At 32.4% G+C, this 15,798-nt stretch overlaps 1 protein-coding gene across 1 annotated transcript; it reads right to left on the bottom strand.

Moving 5' to 3' along the window:
* Positions 1-7,604: 7,604 nt before the first annotated feature.
* LOC113753694 (flavonol sulfotransferase-like) lies at positions 7,605-9,196 on the bottom strand. Its single transcript, XM_027297916.1, has one exon. The coding sequence runs from the start codon at positions 9,129-9,131 to the stop codon at positions 7,968-7,970; it is 1,164 nt and encodes a 387-aa protein (XP_027153717.1). The 5' UTR covers positions 9,132-9,196; the 3' UTR covers positions 7,605-7,967.
* Positions 9,197-15,798: the final 6,602 nt, after the last annotated feature.

Here is a 15,798-nt window from a genome sequence, read left to right as displayed (position 1 = left end):
CTTTTTGGTTTGAACATTTGTTTTTTCTTCTTTTTATTTCCTTACTAGGGTTTAATGAATCTAAATTTTGTTGGACTATAGTGTTGATTTTTTTGTTGGATTTTCACAACAGATGAAGATCAGAAATAGGTGAATTTATTTTATTCTCATTTTCGGTTGTGATGATACAATATTGTTGCCATGAGTTGTGTTTCAGGCTTGATACTAACTGGATTTAAGCTGCATCTTGGCGAGGCAACTCAGATGGCATTTTGGAGTATATATTATTCCAAAACTACAACTGAGTTTGCAGCCATGGTTGTGCTCTTCTTCTTCGGCTGGCATTGACAAACAAATTCAAGCTTTACTTTTAATTGTCAAAGTTCATTGTTTGTTTGGATTTGAGCTTTACTTTTAATTGTCAATGGGTTTGTTTGAATTGAGATAATTTCAAGTAAAATAATTTACTTCACAAATTTCAATTACCTTTTTATCTTCTCAATCGCCTTTTCATCTCACATACATCACATCACAAAAAATGTTACAGTAATTATCTTAAATAAATCATCCAAATAAACTCCTATCCAAACAAACTCTCGTTTTTTTTTCATTTATTAGTCCAACTGTAGCTTAGTTTGTTCTTCTGAAATTCTCGTACAAATTCAGTTCCACTTCAAGTATTACTACTCCATGTTTTGATGCTTTCTTATCACTTATCTCAAGTATTTTTTGATCCCTTACAATGATTGCTTATTTTATATTTGCTTCATTATCTCAAAACATGGTTTTATATGACACTGCCTTCAGTTTATAAGACCAATAAGAAGAGGGTTGAGTATCTGAAATCTCATAGGCATGGCTATCAAGCGTTTGATGAAATGTCTGTCTGAAACTTAGGATAATTAGTTCTTAGGTTCATTGCAAATGTAGCAATAAATCTAGATGGTGTTTTTTTGGATCTTTTGAGAAGGTTTTTAAACAAAAGAATCGCTTCATTCATGTTTCTATTGATATCTAAAACTAATAAATTAGATTTATTTTGAATCAAATGTTGGCCATTTGATGGATTTTAGAGCAATCTAAGCAGTTCAACATTGCCAGTCAACTTGTTGTTCAGATTCTTCTTCTTCTCTGCATTGAATTCACTAGTAAGTTTCAAAACTTATGTTAACTTAAGGGTCTTTTCCATTTTTTCCTATTTTATGAAAACTGGGTGTAGCGTAACCTAATTGCTTTTTGCTTCTCTTTTGGTAGCTTGACAATCCCAAACTCTTAAGACTTTTTCCTATATTTCTAAAAACTAGAATTCTAGGAAAGTATTTTTCTTCACTGCTGAGAGATAGTCTCTGTGTCTAAAAATTTTTAACTTCTACGTCTTTGACCCTTGCTGCAAAGAGGAATAGTTAACCTAAAAACTGATTTCTTTTAATTTTTCTTCTCTTCATCAAAAAGAATATTTGATTTATGCTTTTTCATTTATTTTGTAAGTATCTGAATGAATTTTTGTTGTTATTGTAGGAGGCAACAAATTCAAACAAATTTTTCTACCATCAATTGAATAATAGGTATTTCTTGGACCTTTTGAGCTGTTAAGTTATTCAAAAATATTTTGTTTTATTTTTGCTGCTAATTGGAGAAATAAGTGAGTCACAGAAGAGTAACTTGATATTGGTCCTTTACACTTCTTATTGGGAATCTATAGGGCTATTTGTTGAGTTCAAATGCTTGTGCTCTTCTTTTAGCAAAGCTTTTATTAACTAATAATCTGACCCTTAATTTTGATTGTCAAATTTGATTGTTGAATTATATTTAATAATTTGTATGTCTTGTGCTTGTGATTCAATTTTAGCTTTACTTCTGTAGCTTTGACTATTTTACTATTTTTCTTGCTATTTAATTGCCTACTCTACAATACTGACAAAAAATTCTTCGTGCTTCTAATAATTTTTTGTCCCTGCTCTTTTCTTCCTTGTACTCTTGTAGATGTTAAAACTCTATTTTGAAGCTAGAGTTTTGAAATTAGCATGCTTAAGTTGCCAATAATTTTTAAATGATGACAATGCTAAATATGAGTGAATTTAATCTATTGAAAAACTGAGCATTTTCTTGTGAAAATAAAGTTGGGAAATGATTATTCTAAGTCATTAGATTCTCGACCTAGACGCTTTGTACTTACCTGAGCATTCAAATGCAAAGTTAATATATTTTGTCCTTACCTGAGCGTTAAAATGCAAGGTTAATATTTAGAATGCAACATTATTTATTCTTTTTATAGATTTTTAAAATTATTTATACTTTAAGGGAAAATAAATACCAAAATTGATATTTTTTTTTCTAATGAGAGTATAAACATCATGAGAAGGGTTTAAAATGCTAGGTTAATTATTTACAAAGCATATATAAGTGCATCGCCTTTATTTAATTTTATAGACACTCTCCTTATTCCTTGGATTAGTGACAGGAAGAGATATGAAAAATTGATAAATTTTTCATAATACATAGAGATTGCATAAGAGATGATTTAATTGATGGCACAAAAATAAAAACAAATATGCCAGTTATGAGCCTTATGTGTTTAGAAAGTAATTTCTTAGGTTTTTATTTGTCTAGGATTTATTGGAAAAAATATGTTAAAACTTATATTTTTATAGTGTGGGAAAAATATTAAGATGTATAAATCATATCTCTAATTGATATTTAAAAAGGAATATGAAAAAAATGATTTTTTGCAATAAGACTACAAGTGTGTGCTAGGGAAGATGTATATAATCTATTTTATAAAATTAAAATGAAACAGTCAAAGAATTATCATTTGTAGCTAAGCCGTATTTAATCACAAAGCAACTTTTAAGGTTTTAATTTATTTGAGATTTTTCACTTTTTTAAAACAATTTTGATATCTGGCTTAACTTTGGGCTACTGGATTTGCAGTGGTTAATTACTTTCCTTTTGTAACCATTAGATCGCTCAAACAATCTATACAAGTCATAGGCTATGTTTTCAGACTCGGCCCGTGAATCGACTCGGCCGAACTCAGGGGTCAGGGGTCAATGGGTTCGACCGGGGTCAATAGGGGTCGAACCGGATGACGTCATATATAGATATATATATATATATATATATATTCCTACAAATCAAATTTACAAAATATAACCAAAGAACCCAATCATCTAAATTTATATCCAATTCACCAAATTCATCCAAACTCACAAAATTTATAAAATAGAAATCTCATACATGTTTAATCCCTGACAAATAGCAATCCAAATAAGGTAACAAGCTCATGTTCAAATGCTTGATAAATATCAATCTAAATAAAACAATACGTTCAATTTCTAAACCAAAGAACTATCTAAGCCATTCTTTATCTTCATCTTCATCTTCATCACCCTTTTCTCCAATTTCATAACTTTCGATATCGATGTCATCAAGATCATCCTCATCATCAAGCTGCACATTAAAAACTACATAAGACTGAAGAGACATTGAGGTAGGAAATTACACTAAAGACTGCTGCTTTATTGGACCACAGGACATTAAAAACTGCATTAAATGGTTGTAGCATATTATTCTACCATTTATGTCCATGGTACTAGTACGGCTGATAATTGTATCCATCGGCCTTTGAGGTAGGAAACACATAAGTTGGTCAACAAAACTACAGAAGAGACTCATTCATGTAACAGACATTATTAACTTTTGATCCAGTGTATTCTCAAAACGAAAAGATAACTATTCGCTTGAACTGTGTGATCATTATCAACTTAAAAATTCTTGATCCAGTGTATCCAACCAGTTTGCACCGGTACTGATGCTATAACAGAGAAACGTGAAAGGACATATAAGCATGGTTGTGCGAATTATTACCAGTAAATGGTTAACCCAGATGGAACAGACAAAGAAAAGTAACCAATCATCAATGGAAGAAACTTGAAAACAAGAAGAGACAATCAAATTCAAATTTCCAGATTCTCTAATAAGGACGTGATATTCTCACCCATAATATCCAAATCCCAAATGCCCAGCATAATAAATCAAAAAAATACTGAAATTTTAGTCACAGATCAACTTCAACATAATGAATTAGCTATCTTCACGACTGCTTTAGATTATAAAAATTACCAGATTTAGCTTCGGTTCACCAGCGTGTTAATTACTTGATTGAACCTTGAAATCTGAAGAAACTGGTGGTGTTGCGGCGGTGGAGGCTAGAGATTGAAGGAAAAGTGACTAACGGCAACCTTGATTAAGCGACGATCGGTGAATCTCAAATGCCAGCGGTGGAGGCTTTTAGATTTTAGGGTTATTGGAGCTGAAGAAGAAAGGAAGAAAAGTACGGAAAGAGAAGCAGAGGAGCTGACCCGAAGTTTTGATAATTTCGTCTCTTTTTTAGTTGGTCAGTCCAACTTTTGACTGAAAAAAAAAGCAAAAAAAGGGCAAAAAAAAAAAAACCGGGTTTGATCAAATTATCCGGTTCACCGGTCAAACCCGATTTATGACCGGGTTTGACCGAGTTTTTAATACCCGAGTTTTTTAACTAGCTCGGACCGGATGCCTGGCCGGTTCCCGGTTCGACCGGCCGGTCCGGTCCGAGTCTGAAAACACAGGTCATAGGTCACCCACTTGAGAGTTAAGTTGTTCTTTGTATAAATTATTTCAACCACTTGATCAATTATTTTTTGTACTTTCATCATATATTCACCATTGGATTGGACCATGAATCAATGGAGTGGTTTACTTACCACCATTGACTACTTTTTTAGATGAAATTTTTTTATAACAGTAAACAAGAGGGCTACATTTGACGAAGCAGATTAAAGCTCAAAAGCTTTTATTCATTTTGTCTATTCTCATAGCTTCCTTGTTGGTCATTTCTATAAAACAAGGAACACAAAGTGTGCAGAATCTCCTTTTCCTATTGCTTGGTGAACTCTTGTCTGCATTGCTCTTTTATTTAGTTATTCAATTATTTGTTAGCTTTGTAATATGCTTCATTGGATGAACGTTTAATGCTTTATTTTTGTACCTTCCAGCTCATGATTCTGCATCTCGGATTTCCAAATTGTTTACGACCAATGAGTACATCCCAATGAAAACTAGCTGTGCGTGGCACAACCCACCCCTACTAGCATATCAAAAGAAAGATTGCGCTAAATTTCGGAGAGTTGTACACTTGTACTGCAATGTTTAAGACCAAAAGCAAAGAAAATGGACTCGGGACCACGGTCCATATTATTTTCATTGGAGCACTGAGGCAAGAGATGAAGGTGAAAAGACAAGGAAAAAGTTTGCGTCTCTGAAACATTAATTATTACCTATACCAGCTAAGAACAAAATGGCTTGATGGCAAATAAAGGGATTAGAGTTCAGTGTACACAACTACGAGAGTGTGCAAAATCGAAAAGTTTGGATTTATCGATCGAATTTAAATTGAAATCAAAATTTTTGAAATCGATAAATCAAAAAATGGAATAGAAATCGAGTTTTTTGTTTTCGAACTGTATGAATTGGGTTCGAATTTAGTAATGAATTTTCTCAAATCGAAAATTGAATACCTATTTCGATTTCAAATTCGTATGTTCTATATATGTGTTTAATATAAAATTTATATTATATAATAATAAATCTAACTACTAATTATATTATATAACAATACAATAATAAATTTTATTAAGTTAGTTGTATATTATGTTATAATTATAAACATATATTATACAAAAGTTAGCATTTAGTTTAGCAAAACTTATATACAATTATAATACAAATATTAGAAATACAAAACAATGTTATAATTCGACTTTCTTTTCTGTAGCTGTCCTAGAAGCCAAAAAGTTAATTTGCTCCCAATGTTCTCTTTAATTCTGTAGACAGCCATGCCATTTTCAAAACATTTTATTTTTCCTCATCAATGAAATAACAAAAGGTATATCTTGAACCTCTTTGAATCATAATCCCATCTCAAAATATCTGCCTCAACCAAAAAAGGAATACAACCTTGTTTCCTGGAAGGAACAATGACAAGGTGATATTGTAATTAGTACACCGAAACCATGCTAGAAAAATCATCGGGGGGTAGAAGGGACTGGTTCAAGTTTCTCCGATAACTTTGGATTCTGAAATGCCTTATCCACCCTTCTTGTTTAGGGTGCTAAAAATCATAGTTTAGGTGGTAAAAATTAGGGTGCATGTTGCAATTAACCCTACTAGATACTGTTTGTTTCAGTTAATATGCTGCTACTCATCAAAGTATTAAATTAACATTTCCATGTTGAAAATGATAGCATTTGAGTCTGTTGTTTTGATTAAGGACAACGATGGAGAAAGGAAGATGAGATGACAGGATAATACAAATTGACACATGTTCGTTTAGAATACTCTTTCATTAAAATCGTTCAGATCATTGACCAATACCCTTGATACTCTTGGAAATAAACTCAAACACCTAACACCTTGAACAACATGAGCAAGTTTTTGACACTTCAAATCTCTTTATAGTTTGCTAATAGCTTTTGTAGAACCTAAATTTAGGGTTCTAATAATAATTAGTACGTTCAGGATTTTAGAATTGAAGGGATAAAATAATCACTCAAAATATTTAGGTGGAAGAAAAGAAAATAAACAGTACACACTATTATTAAAATCTCAAACAATGCGAGAAAAACACACGACAATAAAACCTTATCAACCCTTTTGGATTCTCTTAAGAAAATGCCTCAACTAATGTCCTATTTATAACTTATTGAGACTTGTAAAATAAAAAATCACTTGCATAAGAAATTACCAAATAAAACACAAACTCCTAAATAACATAACTACTAAAAACCTTACTCCAATAAATCTAGTAAATAAATAAATGGGTTCTTCTAGGCTTGGTTTATTTTATCAACTTTGTATTTCGTAAATAATTTCTCAGCAATTTTTTCTTGATCAAAGTTTTCAATCATCTTCAAAGTCACCATATTTACCATCAATATAAGTGCCAAAACATAGAAAATCATAGATTGCTTTCTTGCCAAAATTATCACCTCCAAATAATTCAAAAATTCCACTACCATAATTAGTAAAATAAACTTCACATTATCAATTGACTCCAGATATTTTTTTCACATTTAAAATTTAACTAAAATATGTATGCATATTTGTGCTTATAGGAGCCGATATAGAAAACTTTTCATCATCAACCAAATTTTTAAAAACTTCAGCTGTTATTTAACAATTCATATGCCTAAATAATTTTTTTTGCTCTTCTGTCTAGTTTTCTTGGTTTTTCTAGATGATTAACCAATCAAATACTTCAATCTAACAACCAATTCTTCTCTAATTTCTGTCATGACATCTATAGCAATTTGATAATTCCTATATCAATCTTATGGTCGAATTCCTTACTAACTACATATTTCAGGACCAACCTCATGCCTAACTCAATCAACTCAATATTTTTTTTGCAAACCATGTGCCTTAATTTTCTAACAATGGAAACGCTTAGAACTAAACTCGTAGTTTGGCTCTGATACTAATTGTATAATCAAAATTTCAGGTTTTAGTAATAATTAATGCATACTGAAGAGATAAAATAATCACTCAAAATATTTATGAAAAATGGAAGAAAATAAATAATACGCACTATTATTGAAATCTCAAATAATGGAACAAAATCACACCAATCTTACTGTTTTTGGACTTTCTTAAGAAAATTTCCCATCTATAACTTAGTGAGACTTGTAAAATAAAAAATCACTTGCATAAGAAATTATTAAATACAACACAAACTCCTAAATAGCACAACTGCTAAAAACCTGCATCAATAAAACTAGTAAATAAATAAATAGGTTCTTCTCACTTGATTTATTTTGTTAACAGCTCTGCTCTTATCCTAATTGGAAATGACATTCTCACGTTCCACAACCACCTTCTCGTGTTCCAGTAGCTGCAACAGGAGATAGTGGCACTGGACAATCACGTGCATGCACAATTTTCCCTTTCTAAAATTACATGGCAATGGATACCTCTGACTTCTCATCATCCTCCAGAGAAAATGTCTTCAAATGAAATTTCTTAAATTTTTCTTCAGTAACTTGATCCAAATGATCCATCATTTCTCTTTCAAGATAGTTTTGGGAATCACCAACCTGACCTTCCCTGAAAAAGATCTTGTTTTCTATGACCGGAAACCCGAACCCTGAGTGTGATCCTGTTTTATTCACATCCAGATTGCTCAGATTCTTAAAACTACAGAAATCTACCACTTTACTTACCAGGCTTTCACCTTCTTTGTCCGTTGTGAAAGGCATCCCCAAGAATTCTGCTAATCTCTTTGTTTGGAAACAAGGCTCTTTCTTCAAGTCTTCATATCTAATAAAGAATACTCTTTCAGGCCATTCTATACTTGCTTTCCAATACCCCAACACATGATTCCAGTATGGTCCATATGGTGAAACACCCTTAGAGAACTTTTCAAATGTCTCTGCTAATGAAATTCGTGGCACTGCTTCAGGTTTCAGCTTGTTTACAAAGTGCCAACATGACACTAACACATCCTTCGGGTCTCGATAAACATAGACAATATGGCAGCCTGAAGATTTTGTCGATTCTGGTAAAGAGGTGTAAGGAATGTGAGTGTGCATGAGAGAATTGGGTGGCTTTGGGTTTACAGGATTCGCGGCGGCATATGATTCCAGCATGGGAACCAGTTCATGAGGGTTTGCCGTTAGCAAAGGATTTTGATCGGGATGACTGATACATGTACGATTTGTTATGGTGAAAAGAAGTGCCTTTAGCCAGGTTGTTCCCGATTTTGGATATGTGGCCAAGAGGATGTCACTTGGTTTTGCCCAAAAATGTTTCTGGAGAATTAGGAGTCCCTTGAGAACTCCCGTGGAATACCAAAAACCTTGGTACAAGTGAATGTGCTCACTTAACCACCCTCTTTCCCTAGGGAGCACAGAGAGAATTTGATCACTGCCATCTTCTTTTTCTTTGTTAAACAATGTTTGTTCATCACCGCCTTCAATGTAGGAAGAAGAGTTTTGGGTCAAGGAAGGGATTGCCATGAGGAATTGGGACTTGAAATCTGGAGGCTGGTAGACACTATATTTATGATACGAGATTATTGTAAATAAGATAGTTGGATTAGTACACGTGCAAGCTGGCATGCTCAAAATTCAATCATTCTTGCGAATTTGACTTGGAGGACCGCAATAAAAGAGAGGGCAACAGAGAAATGGACCTCACAAGAGAAGAAAATACTAGCATCCCTCTCCTGCATAAGAACGTGTGATGGAATCTCAGTAAAGATAACAACAAAATTTGATGGAAGCAAATAGATCGCTAGAACAGCAAATCTACATTATCAATATGCACTAGCCAGCAAGGCAATCAAGTGGCCAGCAGGAACATTTCTGCTTGAGAGCTGAAATGGCAGGAAACAATATAGACATGGCTAATGTAAGTCATCCATGGGCAATTATTTCAATGGCATCGTAAACAGCGCAATTCACTGTAGAACTTGACAACTGGATCCCAAGCTAAAAGTCATAGGTAGGGATTGTTTAGGAGAAAAGAACAAGCGGGAATATTTAGCTCAAATTTTTCATAGACAGATATCTAGGGCACATGTTAAATATGACGGCCAATATTCATAAATTTTGTCCATCCAAAATCAAAATGTGGTATTGCAGTAAAGCAGGACCATCACATCTCCCCAACACTGCTCAAAAACAATCATTAGTGTTTTCCTTTCAACCTTGACCTCAAACAGTGCTACGGAGTCCAAAAACTTTCACATGTTGCCTAATTATTGTATGTCAAAAGAAAGATTGCACTAAAGTTCAGAAAGTTTTGCTGGAATATGTAAGGCTAAAAAGTAAAGAAAATGGACGCAGGACCACGGTTCATATTATTTTGAGGCAAGAAATAAAGGTGGTGAAAAGACAAGGACAAAGTTTGAGTTTCTGACATTAATTATTACCTATACCAGCTAAGAACAAGATGGCTTGATGGCACATAAGGGATTAGAGTTCAGTGTATACAACATACTTCCATTGCGCTTATTGATGCTTTCCGATAGGGTTTTTTGTGTTTTGGGAGCATTTAAGTTGAGGTTGTGCCTGAAATCCCTCGTGGCTCTCCTCTCCAACTTTATAAATGCACTCTGCCCTCTTCTTAAACCAGTACCATATAGAGTGTTTTCATGGCCAGTTTTGGTGCTTCCTTACAGCTATTGATATTGACTTATTGCCTTCTAATCCCCTTACCCACCCCCACACCCCCTCTCTTGTGTGTACTTATGAAATCTATTAGTCTTGCTAAAAAGAAATATACCATAGTGACGACTGGCCTTCTAGCATGTTTTGTTAACATTCTAGAAAAATATTTAGTGCTCCTAGTTGATAGGTAAGAAGAAAGGTGATGTCAACATGACGTGCGCAAAAAAGTTGAGACAAATTAGACTAATGAAAAAGAGATGGTCAAATCACGAAGTTGAGAACAGTGAAATGCCTAAAACAAGTGTTGCGTATGAAAGGGCGTTTGGCCAAAGGGATAATATAATCAGTAGGAGACAATTTTAATAGTTTTGGAACTTTGAAGAAACAGAGAATATAAATTGCACATGCTTGCTTCTGTCACATGACAAATGTCTTCTGGCTTTAGAGATAAACTGCTGGCTCGTCCAGCTGCTAAATGTTACTGCATTCTCAGTGGTTGTTTTCAATATTCAGGAAATTTTAAGACGACTGGAAGACTGTCCTCTTCTCCTGACAGTGAATTTAATAGGTGCTTTATTTGGACTTTTCTTTTCTTAATTTTTTGGAAAATTATTATGCTAATTCACTGATCCTTCTCATACTTTGTCTTTTGTGTTGAATTTAGGGTTCTTAATTTTGGCAAGATGCTAATTCACTGATTCTTCTCATAATTTGTTTTTTTTTTTTTGTGTTGAATTCAGGATTCATGATTAAACTATGTTTAAAAGAGAAAATTTCAGAAGATTTGTTGAAAAAGAACGTGGCACGTTTGTTAAGGAAATTTCAAGGGTTATGAGAGGTTTATCTCTTGAAGAATCATGGAGGCCACGATTGATTCTGTTTATGTGAAGTATAATGTTTAGGAGTTTTAAACATGCTCTTATGTTTTTGATAAAACTTCTTCAACAACTATCTTATCTACTTTCTCTCTCTTCTCGAGAACAAAAACTCTAGCTCTATTTTTATTTTTCTTGACTGGTTTCTAGTTGAAGGATAATTAATGCTTTGGTTCAGAAAAAATTGTGAGAAAGAATTTATTCTTACTATTTTGTATATTCATGAATATTTTTATATTTCCTAAATTAACTGCTCATGGTTATGTTGTTTAATATCAATGGTTCGATATTTAATTAACTAGATGATCTAATGCCAATTAAAATGTCAATTTCATAATTGTTTGATAATTTTAATATTTGTGACAATTGGCATAGTTGGTTTTGTGTCGGAAAAATGTACAATCCAATCTAAATGAACAAAATCATGAGTTTGTTGGTTAGAATCGATGACTTTTCTAACATTAATGTTGTCGGTAGATTAAATCCTAAGAGCTTGTTTACAATTGTCTGTTGGCAAGAGAAGTAATTAAAGAGTTTGTTTTAATTATCGAGAAAGTAAAGAAAGACAAAGAATCAGACCTTATTGACTATCATAACCAATTTATTTGTGAATATATAAATTGATTTTTGCATCGACAATCAATTGATTAAATCAAAAGGTGAAATTACTCCTTTGGCTAGAAGGATTGTTTCCATTGATTTAGTTTTACTTCATTTTTCATTATTAATTTCTTTTATATTATTGTGTGGTGTAGTTTCTCGAAACTTCCCTCTTAATTCCTGATTTTGTGAAGAAAATAAATTCACTAGTCCCTGTAAATACGACCTTACTCACTGCTATTTATAAATTTGTATTTTTGTTGAGTAAGAAATTTTATTTTATTGGATTCGCCACCCACCATCTCGTGTGAAATAATTTTCTTTCATGTACCTTTTAAATTGCTGGCTAATTGGGAATTGCTCAACTCGCAAGGAGTAAAGTAAAAAAATAATGCACATACTTGGAACTAGAATCGACTTTTTTGTCGAATATGAGTGAAAGTAACGACAAGAATATTTCTAGTCAAATATCTTTTGGCAATCCCTAGAAATGATTCACAAAAAAGACCTGGGATGAATAATTCGAATCATTCACATTCAGGTCATGAATGATTGCAATGCATATTATGCAAAGATAAGTTCCTTTTGCTAATCTTAATTGAAGCATGTTATATAATTGATCATACCAATATGGCAAGGCTTGATGAATTAATCTGAGGTGTATATGAACAGCCCTAAACATCACTGACTACTGATTATTTGGAAAAAAAGAAAAAAAAAATTTGGGGCTAATGTGGCGGAATCATGTGGCTGGCAGAAACCATCAAGGGGTAGAAATAGCAATACGCCTATCAATTAATAGCGGTTGATGATTTATATAATGTCTATGGCATTGGCCAAGTTGGTGGAATCAAATGAGGGTGACAAACAACGACATCCAGACAAGCTCTAATTATAGGAAGGACAACTTTATTTTATAGTTGGAATATTGGTGGACAAAGTCACATTGTTTTGATTTGTAATCTACATCAAAAGAATTGAATCTACTTTAAGGTTTTTTTTTATAAAATATCATAATTTCATTAAAATCTACACTAATGACAGAAATTACATCATCAAACATATACAGATATCAAAAAACATATCTGAAGAAAGGATATTCCAAATCTGAAGAACAATAAAAATTATATTGTAAAGCTCCAAATTTAAAAAATAAGATAAAAAAAATTGTAACTCCACGAACATCTGTGCATGCTTCCACTCACGCAGATTTGTTGATTAAGTGCTTCAAGCCCAGATATTATGGTGAAATCTGCTGAATAGATTCAAAAAATTCCAAATCTGATAATCAAAATCTTAAAAAACTCAAATCTAATAAAAGATAAACGAAAAGATTATCAAAAACTCTTACTAAGAATCCCTAAGAGAGAATAAAACTCTCACTAAAAAATTTAGGAGAGAAGAAAACTCGCATAGACAATCCTAAGGAAGGAAGCACTAGAAAATCTTAAGAGAGATTTTATTCACACAAATAAAGAAAAAAACTATAGAGAGGGCTCCTCCCATGAGAAAAGATCAGAAAAATCTAATCTTTTCTATGGGAGAGTTGAAGGAAGTTTTAGTTAAAGAGCTTTTTTCAAAGAGAAAGAAGAGAGAATGAGAAGAAAAGGAACAGTATTTCTAAAACCTGAATTTTGTTACGTGAAGATTGGTATGGTGGTTGTTTGTAGATAAAGCCGTCCAAAAGAGGGTCTTCTTAATAGTTATTGTTTCCTATTTCTAAATTAGATGTTCGAGTCTAGTGATATTTTAGTAGTTTACTTGGTTAACGTAAGAGTAACTGTTTGGTAGTTTGGTGTTTTAGTAGTTTTTTAATTTCCAAAGTCTTATGTACTACATACAAGGTGTTTTAGTATTGTAATCGGTTGATAAAAATGAGAGGACAGGTGTTTGTAAAGGCAATTTTGCCTAGATTTATGCCAGCCTTAATATGAAAGTCGGGTGTACTTGTTGTTTCTGTGATTAATAATAAACTCCACTTCTCCCATATATTTTTATATGTATCAAAATTGTTTCCGTTGTGTGCTTTTTTTTTGTCCCAATAAGTGGTTTCAAAGCTCTGCGCTTTGATCATGGAGCTTGTTCACGAAATTAGGGAACAAAGTTAGAAGATTTGTTATTGACAATTAGGATGGAAAATTGGTAGTTTGGTAGAGATTTAAAAGGATACCCTACCAAGGTTGTTAATTTTGGTGATTGGAATTGACAACAACAATCAAACAAACTTAAGTTCCTCGTTGAAGTTGAACTGGTTGCAATTTGTGGAGTCCAAAAAATTAACCGAGATATATTACTGATGAATACTTTCGTCAAACAGGTTAGTTGGCATTTGATCCTATTTATCCATTGTGTATAGATTGGTTACTGACGAAAAATTTGGTGTGATGACAACTTATATTAGATATTGTTCTGGTCACATATGTCGGAGATAACCAATGTAAAGATATCTTTACTAATGCGATTTAGGACAGAGTATTTATGATATCGTGCAAATTAGATGACAAAAAAAGAAAGAAAAAGAAGATAGAATTTTTTTTTTCAAATTGTGAGAAAATCAATTTTTGAGATGCTTTTCAAAAAGCTTATTTGTTATTCTCATGTGCCTCATATCTTTTAGCAAGATATTTTGGACTTTGTGATAGATATGGATCCTTATTATGGTTATGTTTCAAAATTTGGTAATACATGGAAAGTAGATTTTGATTAAGACTGGTATACAGATAATGGAGAAATTTGGAAGTAAATAGAGGGATGGGTTGGGTGGTTCGGGGGAGGGATTGTAAGTGAGAGATTCCAAATTCGAACCCTGTAATTTACACTATAAAAAAGAAGATAGAGAAATTTATGAAAATTTTGAATTAGTTAATGATTCTAGGTTGCATGCATTGTTTGGTGCAATTATTAACAAGAATTTTTGAATGAGGCAGATAAAAAAAATTGCATAAATTATGGATGCGCACAAAGATGAAATGAAGTCATTGGTGGAATTGAAGAGGTCATTGAAGACATTGGTGAGACAGAAATTGTTGATTTTTGCTATTGATAAATTATTTAAGGAGAAAAATTAATTAATGAAGTTGGTTAATACCAATTATGAAGTTGTGAGATTAAGTGAAAGTTGTATCTCTACTTTAATTAGTTGGATTGATGGCATGAACCAATCAAAACGAAAGTATAGTTATGCTAGAAATTTTGGTGCTAATAATTATGATTTTGTGCTTTTAGAAAATTTTTTTGGTGATGGAAAAATTAAATTATGGAATATTTGATGAAGAGTGCGTGAACATATTTGAGTTTTTCAACAAAGGAGATGATGCCAAGAAATTATTTGACAAGTACGAGTTCCATACAATACCTTGTGTGAAGATGAAACTTAGAGTCATTTGCAAGTTAGTGTTTGCATCATTTATACATCAATCGAATTATTCATGGAGATTCATCATTGATACATCATTTATACATCATTGATAGTATTGGAAGTAATGACAATAGAGAGGCCATGATGAAAATCAAACTAAGCTATTTTATATCCTAATTATTTTAGTTTCTTGTTTTGGCGTTACTAGATTAAAGCTTTGTTTGATAATTCAATTCAACACTTAAAATTAATAGGTTTAGATCTTAACATGTTCAAATGTATTTAATAATAAAAAATAGAACATTCAAATTAATTAAGTGGCACTAAATTTTTTTAAAAAAACTTGCTTTGAAAAATAAGTGAAAAACTATTCACCTATCATTTAATATGATAAACACTCAAATACATCAAATTTAGTACTTAACAATTTAATAATTTAACAAATTCATATTTCAGATTTCAATTTTCAAACATCATCAAATGCACCCTAAATCTTCAAGGAGTTTACTTTTTTTTTTGGTCGATTAGAGTCCTTACACTTATTGGTTTCTTTTATATGTCCTAGTGGGTTGAACAGTCAAGTCTTGGTAAGTCTAGTCCTAGTGATAATTGGTTTAGCGAGTTTCCTTTTCTTTATAATTTGAGTCTGCAGGATGCCTTTATACATTGCATGCATCATTGTTTGATTGAAGGGGAAGCTCCAAGAAATTTGAGAGCCTAGTGAGATTTGTTAGTTGCCGGGCGTTAGAGAAAAAACTATGGCTTGGTCTTATTGTTGAGA

Source organism: Coffea eugenioides, chromosome 11, assembly GCF_003713205.1.
Source record: "Coffea eugenioides isolate CCC68of chromosome 11, Ceug_1.0, whole genome shotgun sequence".
Classification (NCBI taxonomy): domain Eukaryota; kingdom Viridiplantae; phylum Streptophyta; class Magnoliopsida; order Gentianales; family Rubiaceae; genus Coffea; species Coffea eugenioides.
Note: the sequence above shows the minus strand (reverse complement) of the source record. Positions and strands in the feature narration are given on the sequence as shown.

What these genes read in the sequence shown, in the direction of transcription:
- LOC113753694 (XM_027297916.1), bottom strand. Translation starts at nt 9,131, where the DNA reads ATGCCAGCTTGCACGTGTACTAATCCAACTATCTTATTTACAATAATC.